Here is a 13,370-nt window from a genome sequence, read left to right on the forward strand (position 1 = left end):
GCAATCTACGCCTGGGCCTCCCGCCGAGGAGGCCATGCAAGTGGATCGGTCTCGCCTGACCCAGGAAGAGAGGAATCGCCGTAGGGAAGAAAATCTTTGTCTGTACTGTGCCAGTACCGAGCATTTCTTGGTGGATTGCCCTATTCGTCCTCCACGTCTGGGAAACGCACGCACGCACCCAGCTCACGTGGGTGTGGCGTCTCTTGGTTCAAAGTCTGCTTCTCCACGTCTCACGGTGCCCGTGCGGATTTCTCCTTCAGCCAACTCCTCCCTCTCAGCCGTGGCCTGCTTGGACTCTGGTGCCTCTGGGAATTTCATTTTGGAGTCTTTGGTGAATAAATTCTGCATCCCGGTGACCCGTCTCGTCAAGCCGCTCTACATTTCCGCGGTCAACAGAGTCAGATTGGATTGCACCGTGCGTTACCGCACAGAACCCCTCTTGATGTGTATTGTACCCCATCACGAAGTGATTGAGTTCTTCGTCCTTCCCAACTGTACCTCTGAGGTCCTCCTCGGTCTGCCATGGCTCCGGCTTCATTCTCCCACCCTTGACTGGACCACCGGGGAGATCAAGAACTGGGACTCTGCTTGCCATAGGAAGTGCCTCTCCCCCCCTCCCAGTCCCGTCAGGCAAGCCTCAGTGCCTCCTCATGGCCCCCGTCCTGGTGACACACTGCCCCGTGCCAGGCTTCGCCCTCTGCCCTCCCTCCCCATTCCCACTCCTGCTGTACTGCCTGCCTTTGAGGAAACCCTCCATTCACTCCCGGTGTCCTCGTCCCAGGTAAAGCAGTTGTCGGACAAAAAAAGGGGAGACCTAAGGGGGGGTACTGTTACGCCGAGCGCTCCGGGTCCCTGCTCCTCCCCGGAGCGCTCACGGCGTCTCTCTCCCTGCAGCGCCCCGGTCGGTCCCGCTGACCGGGAGCGCTGCACTGACATGGCCGTCGGGGATGCGATTCGCACAGCGGGACGCACCCGCTCGCGAATCGCATCCCAAGTCACTTACCCGTCCCAGTCCCCTGCTGTCATGTGCTGGCGCGCGCGGCTCCGCTCTCTAGGGCGCGCGCGCGCCAGCTCTCTGAGACTTAAAGGGCCAGTGCACCAATGATTGGTGCCTGGCCCAATTAGCTTAATTGGCTTCCACCTGCTCCCTGGCTATATCTGCTCACTTCCCTTGCACTCCCTTGCCGGATCTTGTTGCCTTGTGCCAGTGAAAGCGTTTAGTGTTGTCCAAAGCCTGTGTTACCTGAACTCCTGCTATCCATCTTGACTACGAACCTTGCCACCTGCCCCGACCTTCTGCTACGTCTGACCTTGCCTCTGCCTAGTCCTTCTGTCCCACGCCTTTTCAGCAGTCAGCGAGGTTGAGCCGTTGCTAGTGGATACGACCTGGTTGCTACTGCCGCAGCAAGACCATCCCGCTTTGCGGCGGGCTCTGGTGAACACCAGTAGCCTCTTAGAACCGGTCCACCAGCACGGTCCACGCCAATCCCTCGCTGACACAGAGGATCCACTACCTGTAAGCCGAATCGTGACAGCTGTCAGGAAATGTAGTACAGTATTCATGCTGAAGAGGACAGAAGGATCCAGAGAACACAAAGGAGCCATGCATATCAGGCAGGATCATTTACAGGGAACACATCTTGGCAGTTGTATTAGCTTTTTTCATATGTACTTCTCTGGAGCACGCTTTTAACCCCATTGTTTTCTTATGTTTCAAATGTGTTTGCTTTATAATATTAGCCTTAGTATGATTACAGCAATATGAAATGTATACAATTTTGTAATGTATTACTACTCTTGCACAGTAAAACACATTTTTTATCCAGAACACAAGGGGGGGGGGGTTGCCAGGAAAAGTCTTGCTATGAACTAAGAGAGTGGCCCTCATTTACTATTGCAAACCCGACATGTTTTGTCGGGTTGTGCGCCAGACTCTGTCACATTGCGCCAGAAATTCTGTCTGTGCCAGAATTTGCGCCAGAATTGAAAAAACCCGACTAATTCTCCATTTTGCTAAGAAAAGCTGAAAAAGGGGTGTGGTCACCTAGAAATTGGGGCGTGGTCTCGAAAAGGGGGCATGTTCCCAAAATTTTCACAAAAAACAACATATTTACTAAGGTTTCCACATAAACTGTGGTGGATTTGAGCTGAGGAAAACCCTACAGATCAAAGGATGTGTAAAAAAAGCAAAATGTAGGGAAAAGTGCAAAATGTAGGGAAACCTTAGTAAATACCGTGGAAAATAAATTGTAGGGGATTAAAACCCACAAAGAAACCTACACTCCACTCTTAGTAAATAAGGGCCAGTGTGTCTGTTCCGTAGGCTGTTTCATAGACTTGGGACAGTACAGTCATCAGTGAAAAAGAGAGTTGATACTTGCCCCTCTTCCTTGGCTTTCTGTCTTTCTGTAACGCTAAGGGCCTTTGACTTCTATCCCCTTTCCCTGCTGTCCCACTCCCACATCCTTTACTTCTATTGCTATTATTCATCTCTCTTCTAGGAGGTAAGCTCATTTGCATAATCTTGTCTGTAGAGTACTGGATGAAGTCTCCATACACTGTTGTATCTCTTCAATGAGAATCAGTACAACCCCTATGTGGCATTTCAGGCTTCTTTCACATGTAGTGTTTTTTTGTAGTTCAGCATTTGGTTAGTATTTTCAGTCAGTATTTTTAGCCAAGATCAGGAGTGGAACCAACACAGAGAAAATTTTTATGGGAAGATTTGCACCTTTTGGATCTATTTGATCTGCCAAAATACTATTGTTCTATCGAACCCAACCTAATACATTATTCTAGCTAACCGGTACCCTGCTCTGCACTGAGCAGGAGCATGAAGACTAAAGTTGGAGTGACCTACTGGTATGGCAAGTAAGTGATAGTTTTCCTCCTTTTAGGATTTTCTTGTATACATAGCACTGTTAAAATAAAAGAAGAAAGTCTACAGTGTGTTATATAAACCTATTTGTATTCTGATTTATTTTCCCTGAATGCACAGCGTAGTGGTTCCTGGTCCCAACTGCTAAATGAGAAGTTGCTTGGCAAGCAAAATAATTTTACATTAAAGGGGCACTCCGGTGCTTAAACATCTTATCCCCTATCAAAAGGATAGGGGATAAGATGCCTGATCGCGGGAGTCCCGCAGCTGGGGACCCCCAGGATCATGCAAGCGGCTTCCCGTTTGTAATCAGTCCCCGGAGCGTGTTCGCTCCGGGTCTGATTATGGTCGACCGCATGGCGGGTGGCGTGTGACGTCATGCCTCCGCCCCCATGTGACGTCACGCTCTGCCCCTCAATGCAAGACTACGGGAGGGGGCGTGATAGCTATCACGCCCCCTCCCGTCGGCTTGCATTGAGGGGCGGAGCGTGACGTCACATGCCGCCGGCCCTGCGGTCGCCGGTAATCAGTCCCGGAGCTATCACGCCGGTAATCAGTCCCGTAGTCTTGCATTAAGGGGCGGAGCGTGACGTCACACGGGGGCGGAGGCGTGACGTCACACGCCGCCGGCCCTGCGGTCGACCATAATCAGACCCGGAGCGAACACGCTCCGGGCACTGATTACAAACGGGGTGCCGCGTGCATGATCCCGGGGGTCCCCAGCTGCGGGACTCCCTCGATCAGGTATCTTATCCCCTATCCTTTGGATAGGGGATACAATGTTTAAGCACCGGAGTACCCCTTTAAAGTCTTCAGGAGATATAGAAATGAGTGAGCATGCCCAGCTTTTTCACTATACTGAATGGTGACTGCACAGGGAAAAAATACTGAGTACAATTTTTGGGGGGATAAGTAGGGGGCCAATTGATCTGGCATTTATCAGCTATACTTTTTACAGCATGTTTACATTCAGAGTCTGAGTGAACACGATAACATCAAGATTTTACAGCCACTGGATACAAACGAGTGTTTTCATTCATCAACAGCAACAGGAACCCTGAGTGTAACGAATATATTCTTTGTTTCTCCGCTTTTTGTGAGGTTTTATTATGAATAAACATTAAATGAAACAATTGCACTTCATCTAACTCAGAGTTAACCAATAATGTACAAAATGAAATAAAAAATTAAATCAGAAAATAGAAACAGATTAGAAAAAAAGAAAAACAACTTTAGTATCTAGCTCTAATCAGTATAAAAAACTAGAGGACACACCACAGCAGCTTGTAAATAAAGAAAGGGGTATATCTTTGTCAAACCTTCAGTAGTACTCATAACAAAATTGCTCGGTGACCATGAATTGCTGTGGTAACTGGAGGCCTACGGTGATGCTATCAGTGCCCAGTTTTCACTGACAAGTAATAATGCATTGGAATTAAGATAAGTTTCAATGCTTTGAATATTAAAAAAATTATAAGAATCTATGAACATCAAATGGGGGAAAAAATAAAAGACATAAATAAATATATTTAAAGCGTACCCGTCAGATCCAACAATTTTTTTTTTAAATATATCACTCAGTACCTAATCCTGACCATGTACATCTAATGTTTATGTGTCCAGCACCTTTATTTTTTTTATTACACTTTTAATTTAGCTCACTAGTCTGAATTCCTCTGAAAGGGAGGGGGTGTGGCCTCACTGTGCAGATCTCCGCCCCCTTCCCTCAGTATGCTGTCTGCTCACATCTCCCCTAGCAATAGCAAAACTACAACTCCCAGCATGTCCTCACTGACAGTAGCGGGACACAAGCTGACGGTGGGAGGATTTTTTCTCCAGCTCTGAGCCCTGCGCTCAGCTGTCAATCAAGGAAATGTGTCCATGACATAGGTGATACCAGCAGGACTAGTATGTGTCCAAGCAGGGAGCGGGGGGGGGGGGGGGGCAGTTGTTTGACTGGCCTTTTCAGTATGAAATACTGAAAGTTTTCTACTGAAAGCAATTGCAAAACCTATTGGTATTGCATGCTTTACAACATATCAAAACTTTTTGTATCTGACAGTGCCCATTTAAATACTGTAATTTTTTTAAGGACACAAAAATGTCTTTCAAGATCATTGCTTATTGAATGTAACTGATGAAACTAGAAACAATAAAATATAAACTCTTATGCTCTACAGAATAATCTTAAAACTTTAGCTATGCCATTTAAGTTACCCCTAGTTGTGGAATTTTCAGGAGACGTTTTCTTTATTAAATAAAAAAAAAAAAAAAAAAAACATTACAAAATGTTTTTAATTTTCATCAGTAAAAATCTATAAATGTTTTTGAATCTGAGAGTGCCCATTTAATGGTTAAGTGGGCACTGTCAGATCCAAAAATCTTTATATGTTGTTACTGATGAAAATTGAAAACCTTTTATAATGAGATTGTTTGAAATGCTTTGAATATTTAACCCCTTAAGGACCAAGGACGTACCGGTACGTCCTTGGTCCTGCTCTTCTGATATAACGCGGGGTTACACAGTAACCCCGCGTCATATCATGGTGGGCCCGGCGTCATAGTGAAGCCGGGACCCGCCTCTAATAGCGCGCAGCGCCGATCGCGGCGCCGCGCGCTATTAACCCTTTAGCCGCGCGCTCAGAGCTGAGCCGCGCGGCTAAAAGTGAAAGTGAAAGTTCCCGACTAGCTCAGTCGAGCTGTTCGGGATAGCCGCGGCTAATCGCGGCATCCCGAACAGCTGACAGGACAGCGGGAGGGCCCCTTCCTGCCTCCTCGCTGTCCGATTGCCGAATGACTGCTCAGTGCCTGAGATCCAGGCATGAGCAGTCATGCGGCAGAATCGTTGATCACTGGTTTCTTATGAGAAACCAGTGATCATCATAGAAGATCAGTGTGTGCAGTGTTATAGGTCCCTATGGGACCTATAACACTGCAAAAAAAAAGTGAAAAAAAAAAGTGAATAAAGATCATTTAACTCCTCCCCTATTAAAAGTTTGAATCACCCCCCTTTTCCAATAAAAAAAAAAACACAGTGTAAATAAAAATAAAAATAAACATATGTGGTATCACCGCGTGCGGAAATGTCCGAATTATAAAAATATATCATTAATTAAACCGCTCGGTCAATGGCGTGCGCGCAAAAAAATTCCAAAATCCAAAATAGTGCATTTTTGGTCACTTTTTATATCATTTAAAAATGAATAAAAAGTGATCAATAAGTCCTATCAATGCAAAAATGGTACCGTTAAAAACTTCAGATCACGGCGCAAAAAATGAGCCCTCATACCGCCCCATACATGGAAAAATAAAAAAGTTATAGGGGTCAGAAGATGACAATTTTAAACGTATTAATTTTCCTGCATGTAGTTATGATTTTTTCCAGAAGTCCAACAAAATCAAACCTATATAAGTAGGGTATCATTTTAATCGTATGGACCTACAGAATACATATCACGTGTCATTTTTACCGAAAAATGTACTACGTAGAAACGGAAGCCCCCAAAAGTTACAAAACAGCGTTTTTTTTTCAATTTTGTCGCACAATGATTTTTTTTCCCGCTTCACCATAGATTTTTGGGCAAAATGACTGACGTCATTACAAAGTAGAATTGGTGGCGCAAAAAATAAGCCATCATATGGATTTTTAGGTGTAAATTTGAAAGAGTTATGATTTTTTAAAGGCAAGGAGCAAAAACGGAAAAACCTCCGGTCCTTAAGGGGTTAATAGAGAAAACGGTTTCTGAAAATTCCACCACTAGGGGTGACTTAAATGGCATATCTAATGTTTTAAGGTTATTCTGTAAAGCATAACAGAGTTTATATTTCATTGTTTCTAGTTTCATCAGTTACATTCAATAAACAATGATCTTGAAAGAAATTTTTTTTTGTTCTTAAAACATAACATTATTTAAATATATTTATTTATGTCTTTTATTTTTCCACCAGTGGACGTTCATAGATTCTTGTGATTTTTCAACATTGAAAGCATTATAAATTATCTTAATTTCAATGCATTATTACTTGTCAGTGAAAACTGGGCACTTACTGATAGCATCGCCTTTGGCCTCAAGCTACCACAGCAATTCATGGTCACCGAGCAATATTGTTAAGAGTACTACTGAAGGTTTGACAAAGATATACCCCTTTCTTTCGTTACAAGATGCCTCTAGATTTTTATACTGAGTAGAGCTAGATACTAAAGTTGTTTTTCTTTTTTTCTAATCTGTTTCTATTTTCAGCGTCTAAATAGAAAACACAGGTGAGCCGGCACTGCTCCACCCTCGGATACTGCTGCGGGACAGACCGGAATATATCCAGATGACCTCAACACCTTCTGCTACAGGTATGTAGGTGGTGCTCAGTCCGACAAGAAGATATAACAATAATACAAAAGAAAGATGAATGATGGCACTCACCGATACAAAACTACTTTATTTCTCCATAAAATCACGGGAACACAGACAGGTCAGGGGGTGCGGGAGAGGCGGTAGGTGTGCGGGACGTGACGTTTTGTGCATAAAAACGCACTTCCTCTTGTCGTTTTTACGCACAAAACGTCACGTCCCGCACACCTACCACCTCTCCCGCACCCCCTGACCTGTCTGTGTTCACGTGATTTTATGGAGAAATAAAGACGTTTTGTATCGGTGAGTGCCGTCATTCATCTTTCTTTCGTATTATTGCTTCTATTTTCTGATTGTATTTTTTATTAAAATTTGTGTACATCATTATGGGGGTGATCATATTGCTTCAGCTTTCTGCAGAGTATTTAGATTTATGCTTTTCAACAGTCTGATTGGCAAAGGAAACAATAGTCAAGAGGGAATCTATTGACTTTTATGGGAGAATTTTGATGGCATGCTCTTTGACCTGAGCATAGGATATTATGCAGAGAGGGGGAGCTCTTATGATCACCAATTGTGAAAACAGCTGGTTAAGTCTTCATATATCTAATCTGTATGGGCAGAATTAGAGAATACAGCCAAATATATGCCCAGTACTGTAGGGGTTGCATTGTCATTGTCATAAAAAAAAAAAGACAGAGCCATGTCAATAGTTTTGATGGGCGCCATATACTTATAATAGAGCCTGTGAACTGAGCGGAGATGGCAGTAAGCAGGGGAGTGATATGCACAGACGCACACTTCTCCGGCTGATTCTAATTCTTGGTGGGGGTCTGATCTGACCAATCAAAACTGTTGAAGTGTCTCTGAGACATGTTCAAAGTTTTTTTTTATGACAGGGACACTTTGAGAGAATAATAAAAATAATATAACTAAAGCACAAAATATGTTTACTTTCATCTGTAATTATGAGATCTGAGAGAACAGTCACCTACTGTACCTGTTGCTTTTCCATTAGCGTACACACATTTTACTAGGAGAATATTCTTCTAGCACTTTTCTCATATAAAATGCTTTTGAACTTCATATTTAACATTCACATTTCTTCTCATTCATTCCAAGCTAATTAATTGCAAATAAAATATCACTTAGCAGCCTGAATGATGAAATGGAATTTGAAATGTGGATTTCTTCTCGCTCTCTCCCAGAGGAGGTGTAACACAGACATTTTGTGTGCAGGGACAGCTGTGGCAATGTGCAATATCATTTCCTTGAAGTTAAATTCTGCAATTAATCTCCTCTTGTATTTCCAATTAACTAAATTGCTAACCTTGTTGTGCAAAGTAGAAATGCAATTGTGTAACTGCTCCAGGCAACCTCAGGACGAAAATTGAGCTAATTAAATTAACGGGCTACAAAAGCCAATGCTTTTTAGTCGACTGATCAGTGCTGTCAGTTCTTGTATACCGCAGAGGACCAAAGAAAAATCTTCCTAATGAGAGGTGAGTGCTCTAAGTCACTTGGTCAATTCCAGTGGTGGTGCGTGATATAATAAATGAAAAAGCATGAGACTAGAAATCTCTTTCTTTATTAACCACTGCTCTGTGAATAGTCATACAAGCAGGGCTCAAGTCCTGCAAATTAGTCCCTGCACTTTTTCCAAAGCGGGAACACCGTTCCCATTAGCTGGAGTCCTGCAGGGACAGCCTTTGAGTGCAGATCTTGGTGAGTTCCCACACTTTATTTCCCAGGACTTGACCCTTGCATGCAAGTGTTAATAACAGGACAAGCATCATAGTGAAATCCATTTACGACTGGGGTTCCACAGCAACATAACGTCTCTCAAGAGCCATATTGCAACCATTAAGCAACTTGAATGTTTCCTAATGGGAAAAAAGTTGCAAGCAATCTCGCGACCATGGCAAAACTTTGTTGGATTGTTGCAGTGGTCACATCATTACAAAACATTGAGATCTAGTAGCAGTCATTTCATTTCACTGCAACTTGCCAGAGTTGTCAGAAAACTGTGGAGTCCAAGGATAATAATGACCCATAATGGCTGGAGTGCATCTGCCATGAGTAAGGTTTTGTAAACACGTTATTTTTCAGCTGTCTTTTGTACCATTTTTTTTTTTTTGGCCATTTTACAGTTATGGAGTTAAATGGAACAAAATGGCAAACATTGTATTAACAGCCACTTTTTAAGAAAAAGACGGGACCAAGAAAAATGTGTGCCAATATGCCCTAAATAGTGATTTCCACAGATTCAGGCATCAAGGTTTTGTGTATATCTAAATTATTGGCACCTTAGATTGGTCTTTCATACCTCTTTGCATACCAGATGGAAAACGGTCCACAAGCCTGACTCTCCAGAGTTTCTCATTATGATAATAGATTTTCTTTATGACACAATTTAAGACTGACAATGCAGAATATAGATAGCATTGTATACTCACTGTGTATGTTATAGTACTTGAGGGGAGCATTTAACCGATCTGTCGACAATATTGTGGTATAGAAATAATGTGGTGCTCACCTGAATAGCACTGCTGAAATGCAATGAATGTAACTATTTACGTTAAAGGGGCACTCTGGTGCTCCAGTGGTCTGAACATTTTCTTCAGATCGCTCGGAGCCGGAGGCCGTGGTTGTGACGTCAAATGACATTGTGACATCTCGCCCCACCCCCTCCACTCATGTCTATGGGGCGCGTGTTTCCCAACACGCCCCCTCCCATAGACGTGAATAGGGGTGGGGTGGCGTGATGTCACAATGTCATATGATGTCACATCCACGGCCTCCAGCTCCGAACGATCTGAAGAGGAACCCGGCATTTGTTTAGATCGCCGGGTGCTGTGGGAGATCGCTGGGACCCCCACGATCAGACATCTTATCCCCTTTTCTTTAGGAAAGAGGATTAAATGTCTCGCAGAGGAGTACCCCTTTAAAGTGAAAGAGTTTGTAGCAAAAAAAAAATCTGCATCTGAATATAAAAGTGTGACCTAGATTTTTGTTTGTCAAAGCTAGATTTCATCAACGGTCCAATCAATTATATTGTTGATTTCATTGGTCAAATACTAACCCTAGGGCTAGATGGTGATTTGTGTCATGTGCCTGATGTGATACAAGTTCTGTGTGGCCAATGTGTCAGCTGCTCTCATACTGCAATAAATGGGAGTTGCTTGCATTGTCCATGTACCATGTATGTCATGAATTGTGGAGAACTTATTGATGTGCTTTAAAAGGTGTACTCCACCGGAAAACATTTTTTTTTTAAATAAACTGATGACAGAAAGTTAAACAGATTTGTAAATTACTTCTATTAAAAAAATCTTAATCCTTCTAGTACTTATAGGCTTCTGTATGTGCCACAGGAAGTCCTTTTATTTAGAGTTTCCTTTCAGTCTGACCATGAGTGCTCTCTACTGACACCTCTGTCCATGTCAGGAACTGTCCATAGAAGGAGAGGTTTGCTATATGGGTTTGCCATGGACAGTTCCTAAAATGGACAGAGGTGTCAGCAGAGAGCACTGTGTTCAGACAGTAAGGAAATTCAAAGAAAAGAAAATATTCATGTGGAGCATATCAAAGCTTATAAGTACTAGAAGGATTAAGATTTTTTATCAGAAGTAATTTAAAAATCTGTTTAAGTTTCTGACAGCAGTTGATTTAAAAACATTTTTTTTTCCAGAGTACCCCTTTAACCAATCCAGTAAACCATTTGTTTAGGCTTAATATGTATCTTTTCCTGCATTTTATTAATATACTTTAATTGAATACTTAAAAACCATTTCTATAAAACAACTATTTTAAGAATTTTGGGACTTACATTTATATCTTCCAAATCTAAGAAGTTTAATATTACTCCATTTCGATTCCAGATGATAGGAGGTCGTAGTATTCCATGAATTGCACAGGTTAGCACAGTACTTAATCCAACAGTTACAGTTGTCATGCTGACCTCCTTGTCTGGGTCAAGTGTAAGCTGGACAACCTCTGGAAAAAAAGAAAAATGTACCATACATTTGAATATTAATATTTAGTGCTTCACATTTATTTTTACAATCACCACTTCAATATTTTGATTCCAACATGAATCTTTTTCAGAACTTAAAAAATACATACCTTATATACTCGAGTAAACGCCGAGTTTTTCAGCATGATTTTTCGTGCTGAAAACGCCCCCCTCGGCTTATACTCGAGGGAATTCTCCGCCTGTCAATCCCTTCTCAGTGGTCTTCAACCTGTGGACCTCCAGATGTTGCAAAACTACAACTACCAGCATGCCCGGACAGCCATCGGCTATCCGGGCATGCTGGGAGTTGTACTTTTGAAACCTATGGAGGTCCGCAAGTTGAAGACCACTGCGGCCTTCGTCATCATCCAGACCCCCCTTTAGTTTTCTACTCACCTCCCCTCAGTGGGAAGGAAGGGTGAGCTTGTCCGGGCCATCTATGCTGCAGGGACCGTCCGGTGGGGAGGCTGTCCATTTTCACCCGGGGGCCCTCTTCTCCGCGCCCGGCCCCGGTCTAGTGATGTTGCCTTGACGACGATGCACAGGGACGCCCATGAACGTCCCTGTGCGTCCACGTCAAAGCAACGTCACTAGTCCGGGGCCGGAGCACGGAGAAGAGGGCCCCCCAGGTGAAAAAGGACAGCCATGTACGGCTAACCCTCCCCACCGGACGGTCCCTGCAGCATAGATGTCCCGGACCAGCTCACCCTTCCTTCCCACCGAGGGGAGGTGAGTCGAAAACTAAATGGGGTGTCTGGATGATGATGAAGGCCGCAGTGGTCTTCAACCTGCGGACCTCCAGAGGTTTCAAAACTACAACTCCCAGCATGCCCGGACAGCCGATGGCTGTCCAGGCATGCTGGGAGTTGTAGTTTTGCAACATCTGGAGGTCCGCAGGTTGAAGACGACTGAGAAGGGATTGACAGGGGGTGATGATGAAGGGGGGGGATGATGACGGGGGTCTGGATGATGACAGGGGGAGATTATATATTTCCCACCCTAGGCTTATAGTCAAGTCAATAACTTTTCCTGGGTTTTTGGGGTGAAATTAGGGGCCTCGGCTTATATTCGGGTCGGCTTATACTCGAGAATACCTACAATTGGTGTCCATATACTTTTGGCTATATGCTGTGTTAAAGCAACTAGATACGTCACGCATTGGTTCATAATACAAAATTATTACTTTGGCAATTCAAAACTAAATAAGGCACAGGGGCAAAGCTGTATGCTATGTTTTTCTGATATATGAGAAAAATGTAAGCAGGGTTTATATAAGCAACATAATGAATACCGATTTTACATAACTGCTGTGTGAGTATGCATTATGGCATGCAATGGGTTACAGGTTCTTACACATTTACTTAAAACAAAATGGATTTTCCTGTAATAACAGAGACAGGACTGTACAGCTTCAATGACATGTAAATTCACACTTTTACATCTGCTTAACATATTTCTTTTTCATCTTTAATCCTGTCTAGGGGTTTATTTTCTGCTAAATGAATGTTCGGCTGCCTCCTCAACGTTTCTTCTAATCACATCTTGCAAGGTGTTACATGTGGTGTTGATTTATCACAGGAATCTTCTTCCTAGTGTCATCCGCAGACTGCCAATGGCAATCATAATTTAACAATAAGACATCTATAATTGAGGTCATTGGAGAGAGCAGGTATAAATGAGTACATACAGATCTAACCACATGGATTCTGAGCACTCTAGAAATAATTCTCTCTGCAGAGACAATTTATACTGTAATTCTCCAGCCTGTCATTTCTGTTATGTTAGCGATAAGCATTTCTATGGATACTATTCAATAATTATCAATATGTGAACAGGACAAATAATTATATTCTTGAAGAATCCTGATAATGAAATATGATTCCCATGACTGCTGCTGTAATATCATTGAAATTCCATGTATTAAAGTGTAAGTCCAAAGCTGGTCTCTCACCTGTTCTGAACAGGTTGGTGCAGAGAGACGCTGCTCACACTTGGTGGTAGAGTTGTCGAAGAAACTATACGATGTCCAGCAAGTTCCATACACGAGTCCCTTTCATCAGCAAAGGGTTAGTGCATGGGACATTCATGAACTACCCTAATTATTGGGGTATAACAGGCACCGGCCTATAAC

At 43.1% G+C, this 13,370-nt stretch overlaps 1 protein-coding gene across 15 annotated transcripts in view; it reads right to left on the minus strand.

The window, feature by feature from the left end:
• Positions 1–13,370, minus strand: part of FSTL4 (follistatin like 4) — a 1,659,076-nt gene that overhangs the window by 152,236 nt on the left and 1,493,470 nt on the right. For all 15 annotated transcript variants that reach the window (XM_056516583.1, XM_056516582.1, XM_056516581.1 and 12 more), the window contains one exon: positions 11,054–11,220. In XM_056516583.1, the coding sequence (XP_056372558.1) occupies positions 11,054–11,220 (167 nt within the window). The remainder of the gene's footprint in view (positions 1–11,053; positions 11,221–13,370) is intronic.

The sequence above is a fragment of the Hyla sarda genome, chromosome 4, assembly GCF_029499605.1.
Source record: "Hyla sarda isolate aHylSar1 chromosome 4, aHylSar1.hap1, whole genome shotgun sequence".
Lineage (NCBI taxonomy): Eukaryota > Metazoa > Chordata > Amphibia > Anura > Hylidae > Hyla > Hyla sarda.